This window comes from Trichomycterus rosablanca, chromosome 3 (genome assembly GCF_030014385.1).
Source record: "Trichomycterus rosablanca isolate fTriRos1 chromosome 3, fTriRos1.hap1, whole genome shotgun sequence".
Classification (NCBI taxonomy): Eukaryota; Metazoa; Chordata; class Actinopteri; order Siluriformes; family Trichomycteridae; genus Trichomycterus; species Trichomycterus rosablanca.
In genome coordinates this window covers 29,143,801-29,163,309 of record NC_085990.1, presented here as the reverse complement: position 1 = coordinate 29,163,309, position 19,509 = coordinate 29,143,801, and the positions used below count along the sequence as shown (strand labels likewise).

Here is a 19,509-nt window from a genome sequence, read left to right as displayed (position 1 = left end):
GGTAGTAATGGTGGTTGTAATAGTGGTGGTGACAGTAGGGGTTATATTGGTCATGGTGAAAGTGATTGTGGTCATAGTGGCAGTGATGGTAATGATGGTACCTGCGATAGTAATAGTGGTGGTGATGGTGGCAGTGATGTGGTGATGATAGTGGTGATAGTAGTGGCGATTGTGGTGAAAAAGTTATTACCCCGTTCTGGTAGTCTTGATTACTGCATAATTTATTAGAAAACATCCTGATATGTTGACATGTATAATATGGTATTTCATTTTATATACTTTTGTAAAAAAAAACAATTGTATTTATTTAAGTAACCTAACACCCACCACCTCTGTAAAAAAGTAATTGACCCTTTATTTAATAACTCGTTGCACCACCACACGTTTCACCCAAACATCATCTAGTCAGTGGGAGTACAATTAGATTGATAAATGAGAGTGACTATGTACAGAGCAACAAATGGGCTACAGTCAATAATTGTATACAGACAAAATTTATCTCTATAGTAGGTAAAGTTTACCAATTATTTTTGAGACTTTTGGCATACAGGATGATTTTAGATTTCACCCAGGTGTTTGTTGGATGCAAAGAAATGTATGTTTACCTTTAGCCTTCAGGGCTCCTTTACCCAAATCAGATCCATCAACAGTCTGGCCCTCACCAGCCAAGCGCTCATTCAGGGACTCAATCTCTCTCCTCACTGCAGTAAACAATAGAATATTATTCAATAGAATATTGACATCTGAAAGTAAAAGTGGCAAAACTACTTCGGGGCTAAACACCTAAAACTCTTAATTCAATGTCTGCATCAGGTGTGTCAAACTGGAAAAACTGAACTATGGAGACAAACACACACCTCCCCACATCTGGTTTGATTACTTAGTTCCAAATGTGCTATTTTGTCTGACACAAGCTTTTACTTACATTCAATATTTTCAAGGTAGAGATTCTCAAACTCGCGCTCAATCTGTCCAAACAGGTCGAGTAAGTTGCTCCTTAGAGCCATGGGCAGCTTGGAATCCTACAAAGAATATCAAAACACAGCACATATAACTAAAAATTACTAAAAACTCATAACCAAAAATGTGTCTTTAATACATAGATAGATCAATTTACCAAGATGTTTAAAAATGATTAAAACTATCATAAGTTATGATACTATTTTTTTTTTATAGAAATAAAGCTGAAGTGATTCAGAACTAAAGCTGAAGTGATTCAGAAATAAAGCTGAAGTGATTCAGAACTACAACAGAACTGTCTGGTGTGTATATGCTATTCCTGTTTTTACCAGGTGTGCCTGGTATATTCTTTCATTTGCTTGTTCAACACACATACACTTTTATGTGATCATGTTACTAATTCCAACAATTTATGTTAAAAATGTCCATGTTAATTTCTTCACCAGCATTCACCAACTCACCACCATCCTAACAAACAAGCAGTCTTCAGATCAAAACTCTTAACAGAGAAGAAGTGTAGAAAGGTGTGCAGATACAACAGGTTGTACGCTTCCTTCCATGACAAGGACAAACAAAACTAAACCAATGCAGCAAGCAGACAACCAAAACTGCTAAAAAATAAGCAGTGAATGATGGAGCTGGATTATCCACCCTCCACTGTGTCATTTCCATATGTACAGAGAGAGAGAGAATGAGAGAGGGAAGGAAAGAAAAAGAAAGAGAGAATGAGCAAGAGAAAAAAATAGGGAGGAAGGGAGAAAGAGAGTTTTATTATTTCTTCTACTGTACTACTACTGTACTACTACTACTACTACTACTACTACTACTATTATTATTATTATTATTATTATGATTATGATTATTATTATTATTGGCTGGAACTATATTGTTTTTGTTAGGATTTGTCTTCTTTTTCTTCTACAATATAACAAAATGCACAGACCAAATCATAAGTCATACAATCTAACATGAGACTTAGTCAAGAGGAAGTAGTCCGCACACAGCCCCTCACTACTCAAACGCTTAAGTTTAGCCAGACTGGCCTGTTGGTGGCGCTATAGTGTAGTGTCAAACATTGAGGTCTATAACTCCAACCATGTATGACATCAAAGCAAAATTATTTTCTCCCCACTGATGACATGTCTCATGCCCTACAAAAAGCCTACAAACCAAATAGCTCCACCCACTTAGATTTTGAGCTAATTTGCATAATATGCAAATTTTTCAGCTGAGACTAGTGTCAGGATTTCCACCCCACATACACAAATGTGGTATCAAAGCAACCCTAATTATCAAATGAATAATTAATAATTATCAAATTTCAATACAGCAGCTAAAAGAAAGTAAAGAGAGAGAGAGAGAGAGAGAGAGAGAGAGAGAGAGAGAGAGAGAGAGAGAGAGAGAGAGAGAGAGAGGAAAGTGAATGAGAAACCAATTAGTACATAATATCCAGCCTTTCATTGTCCTGAAGATATTTAATTCCATGCAGCAGACGCCAGTGTAGTAACTCACCCCACTACAGAGATCATAACACTAATAAAGAGAACACTCACAAACAGACCTGTCCATCAGCAGCTAGTCACTAGCAAGCACAACAAGCTGGTGAATAGAATAATCAGGCCAGGACAGGAAATGTTTATAAAATGTGATGAGTTCATGGAAGACTGAAGCTCTGACATACACGTCTGGAGGGAAACAAAGCCAACAGCAAGACAGTAAATGGTTCAAACTGTCAGCATATACAAATCAATTCTGAACTAAATGAAATATGGAATCATATGGAATGTCAAAAAACCTTTTTAATGGCCCCCACCACTATATTAAAATGTATTCTTAGTGTACTGTTAATTTATTTCACAATGGGTTAAACGTGTATCATCATAATTAATGTATCTTTAGTATATATTACAAAATACAACAAAGTATTAATTTGATTAAATATATAAATAATTTAATGCCATCTTACGTTTCAATGTTTTCTCAGTAATAGTAACAAAACAAGAATACATAATGCACACATCTTTCAGAAAAATAAGCAAAAGGTAGAGAAAAACATCTTTGTGTAATCTCTTTGTGTAAAAGTGTTTCGAGTAGCATTTCTTGATGGCGGACTGCGTTAAGTGGCAAAGTGGTTTTCCGAAGTATACCAAAGCCCATGTGGCTAAATTTATCACATGGGCAGTGGTAGCTAAGTGGCTAAAATAACGGACCAGCGATCAGAAGGCTGGTTCAATCGCGACCACCACCACTGCCACTGCTGGGCCCTTGAGTAGGACCCTTAGTTAAGTGACAATTGTATCTGGCTTTGGATTAGGGCTTTTACTACATGCTATAAATGTAAAATATGAATATGGTTTCTCATGCTATACCATTTGAGGGCTAAAGGGTTTCCAGCCTTTTTTCCCAAAACCTTTCTTTAAAAAAAGAGAAAAACCTCAACTATATATTGAGCAATGAACTGATTCACTATCATGTCTGTTTTTACTGCCTATGCAAATCTACTCTGCTAAAGAGAAGCATGGGGAAAGAAAATTTGCACATAAGCATTTATACAAATTAGAACAATGCTCAGATAAAAATGGAGCTCTAATACTATAAATCATCTGAGCTGGAACTGCCAACAGCTTTCTAATGTTACCTATACACCGACCAAGCATAACATTATGACCACTGACAGGTAAAGTGAATGACACTGATTATCTCTTCATCACGGCACCTGTTAGTGGGTGGGATATATTACACAGCAAGTGAAAATTTTATCCTCAGAGTTGATGTGTTAGAAGCAGAAAAAATGGGCGAGCGTAAGGATTTGAGCGAGTTTGACGAGGGCCAAATTGTGATAGCTAGACGACTTGATCAGAGCATCTCCAAAACCGCAGCTCTTATGGGGTGTTCCTGGTCTGCAGTGGTCACTATCTATCAAAAGTGGTCCAGGGAAGAAACAGTGTTAAACCGGCGACAGGGTCATGGGCGACCAAGGCTCATTGATGCACGTGGGGAGCGAAGGCTGGCCCGTGTGGTCCGATCCAACAGACGAGCTACTGTAGCTCAAATTGCTGAAGAAGTTAATGCTGGTTCTGATAGAAAGGTGTCAAAATACACAGTGCATCGCAGTTTGTTGCGTCTGGGGCTGCATAGCCGCAGACCAGTCAGGGTGCCCATGCTGACCCCTGTCCACTGCCAAAAGCGCCAACAATGGGCACGTGAGCATCGGAACTGGACCATGGAGCAAGGAAGAAGGTGGCAGATACCAAAGCACACCTTCAGGGGTCTAGTGGAGTCCATGCCTCGACGGGTCAGGCTGTTTTGGCAGCAAAAGGGGGGCCAACACAATATTAGGAAGGTGGTCATAATGTCATGCCTGATCGGTGTATGTGGTGTCTGTACTTTCTTCCTTTATTACTTTTATACTTTAAACATAATTGCTTATAATTTTTGGTTTATACTTTGTTTACTTTCCTGTTCAAAACCTCAAAGCAGAAAATCTGTGCAGTTTACAACACTCAATGTAGGCAGCACCACTGCAATCATAGATCAGATGTGGATCTCTTCCACAGATAAGCAATGGCAATGTGCCCAGTAGTCCACATGATCTGAAAGACTTACTGGACCACAAGACCTTCTTTTGTAGAGATCCAGTTTAGATGACTGTGTGTCCATTGTAAGTGTTTGCACTTAGGAACAGTGGTTATCATGACTGGTCTGTAACTACACAGTCCTGTACGCAAAAGAATAGGCTATGACAAATTTCCACTTTCACCAGTATTGAAATGATCTGCAATTTAGGCAACAGTAGCTCTTCTGTTTGCCTTTACCAGAAGCAATGACCATTTGTCAGTCTTGGCTGACCAACACCCTGTCAGTAGTTTGTGCTTTGTCCCTCCTCTGACCACTAATGGTAGGTAATCGAAACAGCTGCCTGTGAGCACTGCTTGCTGTTTCAGAGATGGCTTGACCGCCATCTAGATAAAATGGTGTAGCCCTTAACAGTGTCATTCAGGTCTTTATGGAAAAAAAACACCTGAACGTCTTTATTTGTCATATATACATATACACGTGTACAGTACAATGAAATGCTTTATCCGCATATCCCAGCTTGTTTGGAAGCTGGGGTCAGAGCACAGGGTCAGCCATTGTACGGCACCCCTGGAGTAGACAGGGTTAAGGGCCTTGCTTAAGTGCCCAACAATGTCTGCATAGCAGAGCCTGGATTTGAACTGACAATCTTCCAATTGATATCCCAAGGCTAGGCTACCACTGTCCCCACTGTACCACTTATGCAGCCCATATGTGACATATTCACCAAGTGAACAAGTAACTACCCTCAGCCCAACTGTTAATTATCATAATTTTATCAAATCTTTGTAAAATACCACTTGTTACAACTGAAATAAGTTAAAAAGCATCTCATAACAATAAAACAGATCAGTCCTTGTGGTATATCGGGTTACATTCCTGTAAGCACAAAACCTTTTTGAACAAAAAATGTTGCCTTAAATCTTGACTTAATTTCTAATAAGGCATTAACGACACCAAGCTACTGCCTTCCTTGCTTCAACAGTTTAGATTGGTAGTGGTGGTGTAATAATGTGGGGAGTAGTTTTCTTGATGTGCACTGGCCCTCCTAATACCAATCAAGCATTGTTTATATGCATTAACGCTGGGCACACAATATCCATCTTTCATTGGGTCCTTCCATCAAAAGGCACATGTCATCTCAAACGTCTTCCTTATTCATGACAACGAGTTTAGTTACCAGATCTGAATCCAATAGAGCACTTTTGTAATGCAGCTTACAAATTAATGCATCAAAACATTAAGCCTGACACATGCAGGTCAGCAATCGTTACTGATCTATGTCGTAATCAGAAGGTCCTGGGTTCGATCCCCAGGCGGGGTGATCCGGGTCCTTTCTGTATGGAGCTTGCATGTTCTCCCCGTGTCTGCATGGGTTTACTCCGGGTGCTCCGGTTTCCTCCCACAGTCCAAAGACATGCAAGTGAGGTAAATTGGAGATACTAAATTGTCCATGACTGTGTTCGATATAACCTTGTGAACTGATTAACCTTGTGTAATGAGTAACTACCGTTCCTGTCATGAATGTAACCAAAAGCGTAAAACATGACGTTAAAATCCTAATAAACAAACAAACAAACAAATGTCGTAATCTGTATGTCCAGATACTTTTGGCATGTAGTGAACATTCTGAATAAACAAGAGTAACACAAACATGCTTACTGTGTGACATGGTTTAATGAGTGTCTTCTCACTAAAACATCAAATGTTTGCATAGGGAATGTCCACTGATAACCTGACAGTTTAAAGGAATGTGTGTCCAGGTGAACACAGTACAGTTACAGCGGTTTATCATTTGAGACACGCCTGGCGTCTAATGTTTGCTCAGCAAGAGTTGGAAGTGCACACACTAGCTACCAGTTTTGTATTGTGTTCGTTATTTGAGAACATCCTTATAACTTGTGTTAGATCTAAACATCTCCTAAGAAAACACGTTGCATACATAACGACTATAAACTGCACCTTTTAGGCTTACCACTTTATTATTTATATATATATATATATATATATATATATATATATATATATATATATATATTTACTATATATATACTGTATTTACTACACTACATTGACATGTCATTGTGTGATGCTTGTGATAATTGTAAATTGCTGCTATAACACTGCAATTTCCCTTCAAGGATCAAGAGCATAATCAATCAATCAATCAATTATCAGATATAACATTAACAACACCCACTTAATGTGCTGTCAAAACCACAAGACATCTACCAGAACATTACCAGCAGGTTCTGCATCGCTGCGGCATTACATTGGGAAACAGATTCTCTATTTCAGAACAATGTAAAGTCCGTCCTTAGTCTTTTACTACAGCTGTTTTACCAACTGCACATTTAGCTGTTGAACAGTTGGATCTGAAATATCAAAAGGAGCAGGGTGTACGCTCCTACCCACGGCCTACCACCACTTCAACCCAGTGGATTTACTCTGGACACAATGTACAGAAGAACTTGGGCCCAGAGAACTTGGTGGTGTTACTGCACAGAACTGATGTTTGGCTTCTGGTTAGTTGTTTGTGATGTCAGTCCTGGTTTCAGTGCACACGACACTCTCTGTAAGCTGACTGTTTGCAGCCATTGGCAGCTAGCCAAGTATCTTGTCATTCTAATATCCTGAACTTATGCTGGTTATTATTATTTATTTATTTATTAGGATTTTAACGTCATGTTTTACACACTTTGGTTACATTCATGAAAGGACAGGTAGTTACTGGTTACACACGACTTATCAGTTCAAGTCTTTAATGTCAAACACAGTCATGGACATTTTAGTATCTCCAATTCACCTCACTTGAATGTCTTTGGACTGTGGGAAGAAACAGGAGCCCCAGAGGAAACCCACACAGACACAGGGAGAACATGAAAACTCCACAGAGAAAGGACCCGAACCGCTCCACCTGGGAATCCAAGTTAAAAAGGATTCAAATGTGTGAACGCTTCAGTATGCAGAGCTGGTACTGAGCACTGATAAAGTTTTTCTGCAGTGCTCTTCAGCTGTGCTCTTAATTAGAATCAAGCACCAACTGTTGGAAATTAAGTGTTTAACTGACAGCATTGATCAAATAACGCAAGGACACGGGTGCTGCAGTGGTAAATACGCTAGTACAAAACACACACGCACAAATAAAAAAAGTGTGTGTGTGTGTATATATATATATACATTCGTGAGCGATCCGATTCTGGATTAACATCAGTACGGGGAATTAATCAGTCATAATAAAAGCTGTTTATTGTCAGAATTCAAATCCGAGTATTGCGAAGAGTGAGCGCGACACACACACACACACACACAGATAATATTAAATTGTATATGTTACAGTGACATGCTAGCGCGTTGTGCCACCCCATCCCATGGTTTTGAATGGCAAGATGCTAACTGTTAGCTTAGCAAGCAAAACCCGATGGAATCGCTGTCTAAGAAGTGCGTTCGAATAACTGGCCTTATAATAAGTCATTGACTTATTAGAATCCTCTCTACTGAGATAGCTGCCTATGTAGGCATTAAGACAGCAAGGTAGCTCACTAGGTGTTTGAACACACCCTATGTAGAGAGCTCCCTAGCTTTTGTGTTATCACCTCAAACAGTGAGCACCTCCACAACCAATCAGTGAGCTCCAACCGCCTACCACTCCCACCCCTCCTTAACTGTGGATGCGCCAAGGTCTTAAAGTCTTCATTTTCAAGGTAGACCTGAAGCAGAAATTTGGCGCTTCACATTTTTAAAATACCGTCACCATTTTTAAATGCCGCGGTATACCGCAATACCGTCATACCGCCCAACCCTAATATATATATACAGTGTATCACAAAAGTGAGTACACCCCTCACATTTCTGCAAATATTTCATTATATCTTTTCATGGGACAACACTATAGACATGAAACTTGGATATAACTTAAGAGTAGTCAGTGTACAGCTTGTATAGCAGTGTAGATTTACTGTCTTCTGAAAATAACTCAACACACAGCCATTAATGTCTAAATGGCTGGCAACATAAGTGAGTACACCCAACAGTGAACATGTCCAAATTGTGCCCAAAGTGTCGATATTTTGTGTGACCACCATTATTATCCAGCACTGCCTTAACCCTCCTGGGCATGGAATTCACCAGAGCTGCACAGGTTGCTACTGGAATCCTTTTCCACTCCTCCATGATGACATCACGGAGCTGGTGGATGTTAGACACCTTGAACTCCTCCACCTTCCACTTGAGGATGCGCCACAGGTGCTCAATTGGGTTTAGTCCATCACCTTTACCTTCAGCTTCCTCAGCAAGGCAGTTGTCATCTTGGAGGTTGTGTTTGGGGTCGTTATCCTGTTGGAAAACTGCCATGAGGCCCAGTTTTCGAAGGGAGGGGATCATGCTCTGTTTCAGAATGTCACAGTACATGTTGGAATTCATGTTTCCCTCAATGAACTGCAGCTCCCCAGTGCCAGCAACACTCATGCAGCCCAAGACCATGATGCTACCACCACCATGCTTGACTGTAGGCAAGATACAGTTGTCTTGGTACTTCTCACCAGGGTGCCGCCACACATGCTGGACACCATCTGAGCCAAACAAGTTAATCTTAGTCTCGTCAGACCACAGGGCATTCCAGTAATCCATGTTCTTGGACTGCTTGTCTTCAGCAAACTGTTTGCGGGCTTTCTTGTGTGTCAGCTTCCTTCTGGGATGACGACCATGCAGACCGAGTTGATGCAGTGTGCGGCGTATGGTCTGAGCACTGACAGGCTGACCTCCCACGCCTTCAACCTCTGCAGCAATGCTGGCAGCACTCATGTGTCTATTTTTTAAAGCCAACCTCTGGATATGATGCCGAACACGTGGACTCAACTTCTTTGGTCGACCCTGGCGAAGCCTGTTCCGAGTGGAACCTGTCCTGGAAAACCGCTGTATGACCTTGGCCACCATGCTGTAGCTCAGTTTCAGGGTGTTAGCAATCTTCTTATAGCCCAGGCCATCTTTGTGGAGAGCAACAATTCTATTTCTCACATCCTCAGAGAGTTCTTTGCCATGAGGTGCCATGTTGAATATCCAGTGGCCAGTATGAGAGAATTGTACCCAAAACACCAAATTTAACAGCCCTGCTCCCCATTTACACCTGGGACCTTGACACATGACACCAGGGAGGGACAACGACACATTTGGGCACAATTTGGACATGTTCACTGTGGGGTGTACTCACTTATGTTGCCAGCTATTTAGACATTAATGGCTGTGTGTTGAGTTATTTTCAGAAGACAGTAAATCTACACTGCTATACAAGCTGTACACTGACTACTCTAAGTTATATCCAAGTTTCATGTCTATAGTGTTGTCCCATGAAAAGATATAATGAAATATTTGCAGAAATGTGAGGGGTGTACTCACTTTTGTGATACACTGTATATATATATATATATATAAACAATTACTTCTTTGTTGTTTTTTGGTTAACTGGGTAATGGTTGGCATCCTTAATTTTACTGTTTCATTGGGATAATAACTGGAGTTCAAACAAAACATTGTAAAAGTTATATACAGTGTATCACAAAAGTGAGTACACCCCTCACATTTCTGCAGATATTTAAGTATATCTTTTCATGGGACAACACTTACAAAATGAAAATTTGACACAATGAAAAGTAGTCTGTGTGCAGCTTATATAACAGTGTAAATTTATTCTTCCCTCAAAATAACTCAAAATACAGCCATTAATGTCTAAACCACCGGCAACAAAAGTGAGTACACCCCTAAGAGACTACACCCCTAAATGTCCAAATTGAGCACTGCTTGTCATTTTCCCTCCAAAATGTCATGTGATTTGTTAGTGTTACTAGGTCTCAGGTATGCATAGGGAGCAGGTGTGTTCAATTTAGTAGTACAGCTCTCATTCTCTCTCATACTGGTCACTGAAAGTTCCAACATGGCACCTCATGGCAAAGAACTCTCTGAGGATCTTAAAAGACAAATTGTTGCGCTACATGAAGATGGCCAAGGCTACAGGAAGATTGCCAACACCCTGTAACTGAGCTGCAGCACAGTGGCCAAGATCATCCAGCGTTTTAAAAGAGCAGGGTCCACTCAGAACAGACCTCGCGTTGGTCATCCAAAGAAGCTGAGTGCACGTGCTCAGCGTCACATCCAACTGCTGTCTTTGAAAGATAGGCGCAGGAGTGCTGTCAGCATTGCTGCAGAGATTGAAAAGGTGGGGGGTCAGCCTGTCAGTGCTCAGACCATACGCCGCACACTACATCAAATTGGTCTGCATGGCTGTCACCCCAGAAGGAAGCCTCTTCTGAAGTCTCTACACAAGAAAGCCCGCAAACAGTTTGCTGAAGACATGTCAACAAAGGACATGGATTACTGGAACCATGTCCTATGGTCTGATGAGACCAAGATTAATTTGTTTGGTTCAGATGGTCTCAAGCATGTGTGGCGGCAATCAGGTGAGAAGTACAAAGATAAGTGTGTCATGCCTACAGTCAAGCATGGTGGTGGGAATGCCATGGTCTGGGGCTGCATGAGTGCAGCAGGTGTTGGGGAGTTACATTTCATTGAGGGACACATGAACTCCAATATGTACTGTGAAATACTGAAGCAGAGCATGATCCCCTCCCTCCGGAAACTGGGTCGCAGGGCAGTGTTCCAGCATGATAATGACCCCAAACACACCTCTAAGATGACCACTGCTTTATTAAAGAGGCTGAGGGTAAAGGTGATGGACTGGCCAAGCATGTCTCCAGACCTAAACCCAATAGAACATCTTTGGGGCATCCTCAAGCGGAAGGTGGAGGAGCGCAAAGTCTCGAATATCCGCCAGCTCCGTGATGTCGTCATGGAGGAGTGGAAAAGCATTCCAGTGGCAACCTGTGAAGCTCTGGTAAACTCCATGCCCAGGAGAGTTAAGGCAGTTCTGGGAAATAATGGTGGCCACACAAAATATTGACACTTCAGGAACTTTCACTAAGGAGTGTACTCACTTTTGTTGCTGGTGGTTTAGACATTAATGGCTGTATATTGAGTTATTTTGAGGGAAGAATAAATTTACACTGTTATATAAGCTGCACACAGACTACTTTTCATTGTGTCAAAGTGTCATTTTGTCAGTGTTGTCCCATGAAAAGATAAACTTAAATATGTGCAGAAATGTGAGGGGTGTACTCACTTTTGTGATACACTGTATATAACACGACAATAAAAATGACAAATTGTCGGTCATGGTTACTTTTACAACAATCTTTTCCTGACAGTCCGAGCAGCAAAACTACTTCTGTATAAACTACTGTCCACAAACATTGTATTCATAATAAGCCAGCAAAATACACAACAATATACTGCATCACTGCAGAGCTTATAGTTCCATCTCCTTGGGTTTGATTCTCATGCAAGTCTGGCTCTGATGTAAATGTGTGCAAATGAATGGGAGACTCTTTCTTACATAAGAGAGGCAGAGACAGAATATGTGAGATAGAGACAGTATATGTGAAGAGAAACTTTCAGATGAACAGTAAAGCAGAAATGGTGGACACTGACCTGTCCCTCCAGCATGTCTCTGTGGACAGAGGGCCGCTCCTGGTCCGTGCTGTTGGTCCTCCGGATGGAAAGGCTGTGAGACTTGCGCTTCTGCTTGGCTTGACGAGCAACTGCGCTGTTTCCGCTCTCAACAGGCATCACTCCTCAGTGACGTCCTACTGCGCACTTCCTACCTGCAACTGAGCAAACACGCACACACACACACACAGATACACACTCATTTACCATGGTCCACTGTAACAGGAGAGGCTTTTATCTCTGGGAAAATAACACTCCTTTTGTTTGGTTTAAGAGGGACTAATGGAGTTATAAAACAGTTGATGTAATGTTTGATGGAATGTGCTATAAAGCTGCAGAGGTGGCTGGATTCCTTCACTAATGCTACTTAGCGTAAGCAAGCTTGGTATTGGAGGCTCAAAACAACAAACAGTATTTTACATCAATATTTTATCTTAGAAAATAAAGCCTTCTGTCAAGAATGAGTAGTCATGAATGGCTGCATCTTTTGGTTATTTGTTTCCCAAGCTCCAGGAGTACACTAAGTACCACTAGAGTGCAGTACAGAATCTACAGATTCATACTTAAAATTTAAAAATGAAGCAACACCTAAAACCTGCTGTTTAACCCCACTCCCTGTTTAACCTAATACATCCAAAGAAAAATCATGAGGGAAATTTACAAACCCCATTAGCAGAAAAGTTGAGACACTTCTTAAAATGCAATAAAAACTAAAAACTGAAATTTGTTAGATAGCCTGAAAATTAATTTAACTGATAAAAGTAGAAAGAAAACTTTTCTTACTGACAAACCTAATTGTACAGTAGACCCTTGACTTTTTAATTGGTTCCGAAGGGCTGTTCTTAAGTCAAAATGTTTGTTAGTTAAACCTATTTTTTCCATAAGAAATAATGTAAATAGAATTAATCCATGCCAGACCTCCCAAACCACCCCCTTACCTAACCTTTCTAATGTCTTAAATGTTCTTTTGTTATAAATACAACTATATTTTCCCTTAAATTATAGAATAGACATTCCTGTAATAAACAATAATAAACAACAATACACAGTAGTACTGTACATATAAAACACACATCACATTTCAGTACAGTACGTGTGCTGTATCATACACCATAATACATTGTATCTAGCAGAAACAACAATAACTCTTATATTTCTCTATTATTTCCTTCTTTATTTCAACAGTGTTGTATTTTGTAGGTGTAATTTCACGAAAGAATAACTTCCTTCTTCTCTCTCACTCACTGTCCCTGCTGTCTGATACACAGTGACAGCTACTGGCAGGAGTAATTATACAACAAAAAATTGCGCTTTCTCTGCACCTTCTCTGGGGACATTTTAATATAGAATTTTACAAAATATGAAGAAAACAGCGGAAAAACACTGTCTGCTGTCCGAATGTTCACTCACTGTCTATGTCTATGTATATATATATATATATATATATATATATATATATATATATATATATATATATATATATATAGAGAGAGAGAGAGAGAGAGAGAGAGAGAGAGAGAGAGAGAGAGAGACGGTCGGAGTCAACTTGTTCGTGACGTCACGTTTCGCGAAATTTGTTCGTACGTTAAGTTAACCCAAAATGATCATATGGTAAATCGCTCGTAAGTCAAGGGTCCACTGTATTTTGTAAATATAAAAAAAAAAAATAGAACGTGATTCCTGCATCACACTTAATAAAGTTGGAACAAAGACAAAAAACACTAGGGTTATACAAGTAACACTGTTCTAGAAGGCTCCACAATTAGAAGATTATCAAGATTTCAAAGAACTGAGGTCTTTCACCATCTATAGAACATAATATCATGAAAAGATTCAGAGGGTTGGGGATCTCGGGGTGTGAAAGCCAAAGGCAGAAACACACAATGGCAACAACAGACTGTTGAATTTTGCATACAGCAAGAATGGGCAAAAATTCCACTTTTCTTTGTCCATTTTGTCCGTTAAATAAAAGTTACACATTTTAGTTTTTATTGCATTTTTCTCAACTTTCTCAAAAGTCTTAACTTTTCTGGAAATGGGGTTTGTACATTTACACTTATGGTATTTACCCAAAGTGATTAACTACAGTGGATAAACACAAGCAATTAAGGATTAAGAGCCTTGCTCAGGAGCCCAATAGTGACAACTTGGCAGTGGTGGGGCTTGAACCCACAACCTTTTAATTATAAGTTTGATATCTTAATCATTGAACTACCACTGTGCAAAATAAAAAACAAAATGTGCAAAATAATTAAAACCTAAAAACACAGACAGCTAAGAACTAAGTTTTTCTTCTTTAATGTAAAACTTAAAATTGTAGGTAAACATTGAAACAGGTTTTGACCATGCTTTATGTTTATTTTATGTATTTACCCTATAAAACAGCTGGAGGTCATCAGATTATATAGTGTGCACTCCCCTCCCCTACACACACAAGTTACACAGTGTGTACTATAGAACAACTAAATGCACATTATACTCAATCTGACACCGCATTCTTATCAGAAGTGTCCCAAATGGTCTTGAGTTCTTTAAAATATTCAAAATGAAGTTTTATTGTTTTTCTGCAAATAAAAGCTGATTATGCTTATTAGAATGAAGGTATATTAGTTTTAGGTTTGCTATCATCTTAATACATGCCTTAATGAAATGCCTTAAACTTAGTTTGGATAAAACTGTATTTTTAATGCAACCAATCAGTTAACACAGGGAACAAACCCAGATAGCTAATGCATGTAATGATTGTAAACAAAGCTGGCTACTGAGCTTAAGGTGCCCATCACAGTGTTTCCAACCTTCACATGATACACGGCAAAACCGTTTCCTGCATGATATAATATTAGCAGTTTATTCACATGCAGTTTTCAATGAAATGTATTTTAGTTCTGGCAGCATCATCATTTGGAGGCTGGTCCCTGTTATTACAGCTGGTCCCTGTTTCACCAAAGTGCTATGGTTTTAATACTTTGCTTCTATCTACGTCGTAAGCAGTCTGTCTCATTGGCAGCACTTTAAAAAGTTTAGTGGCAAACTGGGTCAAAGACCAATCAGATTAAACTTTGAGACCAGCAGCAAGCAGTAAAAACCGAGTGTCAAAGCAGAAAACAAGCGTGGAGCAAGATGCTTAAGGTAGGCGACACCACCTTATTTTTCTATAGGAAAATAATGGCACAGCCAGTGAAATAGCAGTTTTGTTACATTTCATGTGAAGCCAAGATTAGAGTGAGGGCTATAAAAAAATCAGCACAGTGGTTAAAGTATTGGACTAGTATTAAGAACATAACTGGGTTAGGCCTCACCACTGCCAGGTTGCCACAGTTGGAGCTCTAAACAAGAGCCTTAACCCTCAGTTGCTTAGATAGTATTCAGTCACAGTTGTAAGTAGCTTTGGATAAACGTTTCTGCTAAATATCATAAATATAAATGTAATGAAGGTGTGACATCACATGAACCAGTAATAAATTAGTCTTGCTGCATTAAGCACCTAATTCACATATTTTACTATTTAACCCTTATCACCACAACTCTTACAGTGTTGCAGGAAAAGCATATGGTTTATTACACCTAAAGAAAATGTTTACGATACCAGTATGGGATATAACTTATATATCAACCAATATCAGGATTGGCAGGTTTTTGTTACAACCATGCATTTGGAAATCATCAGATCTGTGTCTGATCTGTGTTGCAGGTTAGTGCATATGAATGCTGCTGCAACATGCACGCCAATATGTCAGCTGTCTAAATAAATGATCTGGTTCTATACTAATTGCTTCATCCTGGTCAGGGCTTAAGTAAATCCACTGCTAGTTGTAAACACATGACACAAAGCAAGCGCACACCCTGTCGGGGTGCATATTCACTCAATTTGGAAAGGCACACCTTTTCTTGTAGCGAAATAACTGCAGGGACAATTTAGCTTTTCTACCGATCTGTGCATACATTTACCTTCTTAAAATGTAATTATAGGCACTCAGGTGATGCAGCAGTCTATTATAATAGCCGTCACCACCATTGAGATCAGAGTTCAAACCTTAGCTGCGTTATCAGCCAGCCGAGTGTCTCCATAGACATGTCCTGCAAGCTCTGCAATGGATTGAAGCCCTGTCCTGGATATCCCTGCTTTGCACCCAGTGTTTTTCAGTGAAACCGGATCTGAAGGCAACCCTGACCCGGATTAAACAGCTGATGAAAATAAAATGAAAACATTTAAATAAAACACATTTCCTAAGCCGAGGATGATTAACACTGTGCTTTTAATGACTCACACATAATAAAACACAGCATGTTATACATCTGCAAGCATTATGAAGGAGCGTATGAATGGAGCACACAAGAAAACATTTATCAGTGAGTAGACAACATGCAAAAGAAAACAAAATACCGGGACAGTGAAGCGCAGTGCATGAGAAACAAAGCAGACACATCCTCAGGGTCAACTGCTTACAGATGAGTGTGGATCTCAACACGAACGTGGGCTGGTTCTCCGACACTGAACACAAAACAACATGGGCTACACATCTAAAGGGATGAGCACATGAGTGAGTAAATGCAGCCAAAGTGAGAGGGTTAGGCTGCACTTTGACAACGACATACACAAACAAAAGCCATGAGGCTCCATTAGGAGAATAAGTGGATGGTTATAGTGAAAGTAATATATCTGACAGACATGGGTTAATGGTATTAGTATGACATATTGCCTGTGAACTCACATTCCATAACATGCATTAATTTCTACTAAATAACCATAACGAATGAGCTTTTTACCCTCAAGAGGCTTTGCTCACTACACCTACATATTAATGTTGCTTTGGTGTAGAAAAGCTTAAAACCATCAGTGATCCATTTGTATAGTTACATAATAATACATTTTAATGCTCTAACCAGACATACACAAAAAATGCCTGTATCCCAAGATAAAAATAGACACTTTTCGGTGGCAAGTCAATCAACCTAGACCCTTATTGGTGTCAAGTCCATCTGGAATCTCAGCACTGTTTTTAAGATTAAAATTTAATACAAAATTAAACGACTTGAGAATTATCAGAATTAATAATGTTCAGCATGTATAAGCTTTTTAAACTGGGTTTCCATGGCCTGCGGAAACCTTATTACACTAGCCTTGTAATAGTTATGAAGGTGTAAAGCAGGCCTGTCAAACTCATTTTCACCGAGGGCCACATCTGCATTATGGTGGCCCTCAAAGGGCCGATTGTAACGTATCCTGCTGTGATTGCAGTCTCCCTTTTAAGTCTTGGAGGCTAAATTACGTGTTTGGTGTCAAAATGCCAAATGTATACTGTACATTTATAATGTACACCTACATTTATGTTGTACTCCTTTACCACAGACGCGGCCTCATAACACAAGAGACGTACCGGTTTTTCTACTTAAAGCACAAACTTGTATTCACTTTCCCATCTTTCATTAAATTACCTCCTTCTGCTTCAATTTTCTCTTCTTGTACATTTTGGGATTATTTGTAGATATTTCTCAAGTTCACTTGTTGGAAAAACACAGGCAGGGTGCGGTCACTTTGCGAATCAAAATCTGCAGTTTATGTACAATTTTACAGTGTATTTAAAGACAATCATATGTCTCTTAAGCTCTCGCAGGCCACATAAAATTACTTGGGGCCTTGAGTTTGACACATGTGGTGTAAAGCACACTGCTATATGGACAATGAAGCATCTGTAGTGATGTGTCACACATCCTATTCTGGCAGTATGATGGACAAACTGGTAATGGCAGACGTCAGGACTGGCCAGGAATAATTGTCTTAAGCTGTATCAAATGGTTTGGACTGCACTGGTGCATAAAATGTGCATTAACATTGGTATTAGTCTTAAAACCTGCACTGCCATGTGAAAAGTGACCAACTGAAATACATAACATGATGGGCAGTTGTAGCTAAGCAGTCAAGATTCTAGACTATTGGTAGGAAGGTTGCCGGTTAAAGCCCAACCACCGCCAGGTTAGACTGTTGGGTCCATGCCTAAGGCCCCTAACACTCAATTGCTTGTTCTGTATTCAATCATAATTGTAAGTTAATGCTAAATGCCTTAAATGGAATGAATACTTATGATAAACTGGTGTGCCCAGAATAACTGGGTGCAATACAGTAACACCTCAGACAGGATACCCCCTCAGACATAGCCAATCATGTCTGCATATAGACACCGACCTAACAATAGCAAATATTTGCAATCAAACCTAACAGTTGCCAATTATGCCAATTTATCTATTCACCCCACACACCTACGTTTACTTACCCTACACCTAGAGGCAATTAATAGCAGCCAATACAACTTTTTAGAAAGAGGAAATAGACGTCACCGTAGGAATCCCTAGCTGATACAGGGTAAACAAGCTATACTCGTCACAAACAGTGACCGCAAACGAGGATCGAACCCAGATCCTATGACCCATGCTGCTGTGCGGCACCCACTGTACCAGATAAACCAGCTTACCTATCCTATTAAATAAAGGTGTGTCGAAAAAGCACTAGAATTGGTGCTGCCCTAATTTAACATTGTCTAGTACTGTACTATACAAACATTCGATTCAAACTCAAATGAATCATTTTAATTAAATTATTCAATATTAAAATTCATATTTACGGCTAATATATTGACAGTTTGTTCGCCCGCTAAGCTAACTGGCTAACTGCTAGCTCTCGGTATGAAAACACTGGCAATGTCAGAACTGCATACTAACGCACTAATTAGTGTGCTATACTAACAGCATACAGTAAATAATCGCATATTTACTAATACTAACTAGTACGCTAGTATACAGTATACAGAAAAAAGACTACGCTACATACGTAGCACAATAATAATAGTCAATAATACTTACATTTTTAATAATTAATATGAACGCCTGAGTACGTGACAGCGTGTTAGTGCAATAACCAGCATTTTCAGAAGACCTCAGAGCCAGCAATTGAATTTCCCGACATTGAAATGACCAAAACGGATTTATTTGATATCATCCAGCTAGCCGTCACATACGCGTCCTTTTCCCGATGTACACTGCGCATGCGTTAAAGTGGGTAGGCGAAGATACCCCGCATGCGCAAACCAGCAAAATTGGTTAAATACCAAATACATATAATATTTGGCTTTAGTAACACCAGTCAAAATTTTGGACAGGCCTGGGTTTGAAGATCAGTGGTGCCAGGCTTAGCCAGGCACTCAACAGACATAATAAGATGGATGGATGGATAGATAGATAGATTTTTGTAAGTATTAAATTACACTACAATTAACCATGGCTAAAAAAGAACTAAATACAATACAGACAGACTAATACAGTAAACAAAATGAGATGATTACATCCAGTTACTATCCTAGGAACTGAGGTGGAACTTGTACCCAGCTACAGGTACCTTGGAGTTCAGCTGGACAACAAGCT

General features: G+C 39.6%; 1 protein-coding gene across 2 annotated transcripts in view; it reads right to left on the bottom strand.

Moving 5' to 3' along the window:
* The window catches only part of wdr37 (WD repeat domain 37), a 61,399-nt gene extending 42,288 nt beyond the window's left edge, over positions 1-19,111 (bottom strand). Inside the window, exons 1-5 of one of the 2 annotated variants that reach the window (XM_062991143.1) lie at positions 18,952-19,111; positions 16,478-16,585; positions 12,076-12,254; positions 926-1,022; positions 606-701 (exon numbers count right to left, since the gene is read on the bottom strand). In XM_062991143.1, the coding sequence (XP_062847213.1) occupies positions 606-701; positions 926-1,022; positions 12,076-12,213 (331 nt within the window). In that variant the 5' untranslated portion in view covers positions 12,214-12,254; positions 16,478-16,585; positions 18,952-19,111. The remainder of the gene's footprint in view (positions 1-605; positions 702-925; positions 1,023-12,075; positions 12,255-16,477; positions 16,586-18,951) is intronic. The other variant, XM_062991144.1, reaches the window with a different exon arrangement.
* Positions 19,112-19,509: the final 398 nt, after the last annotated feature.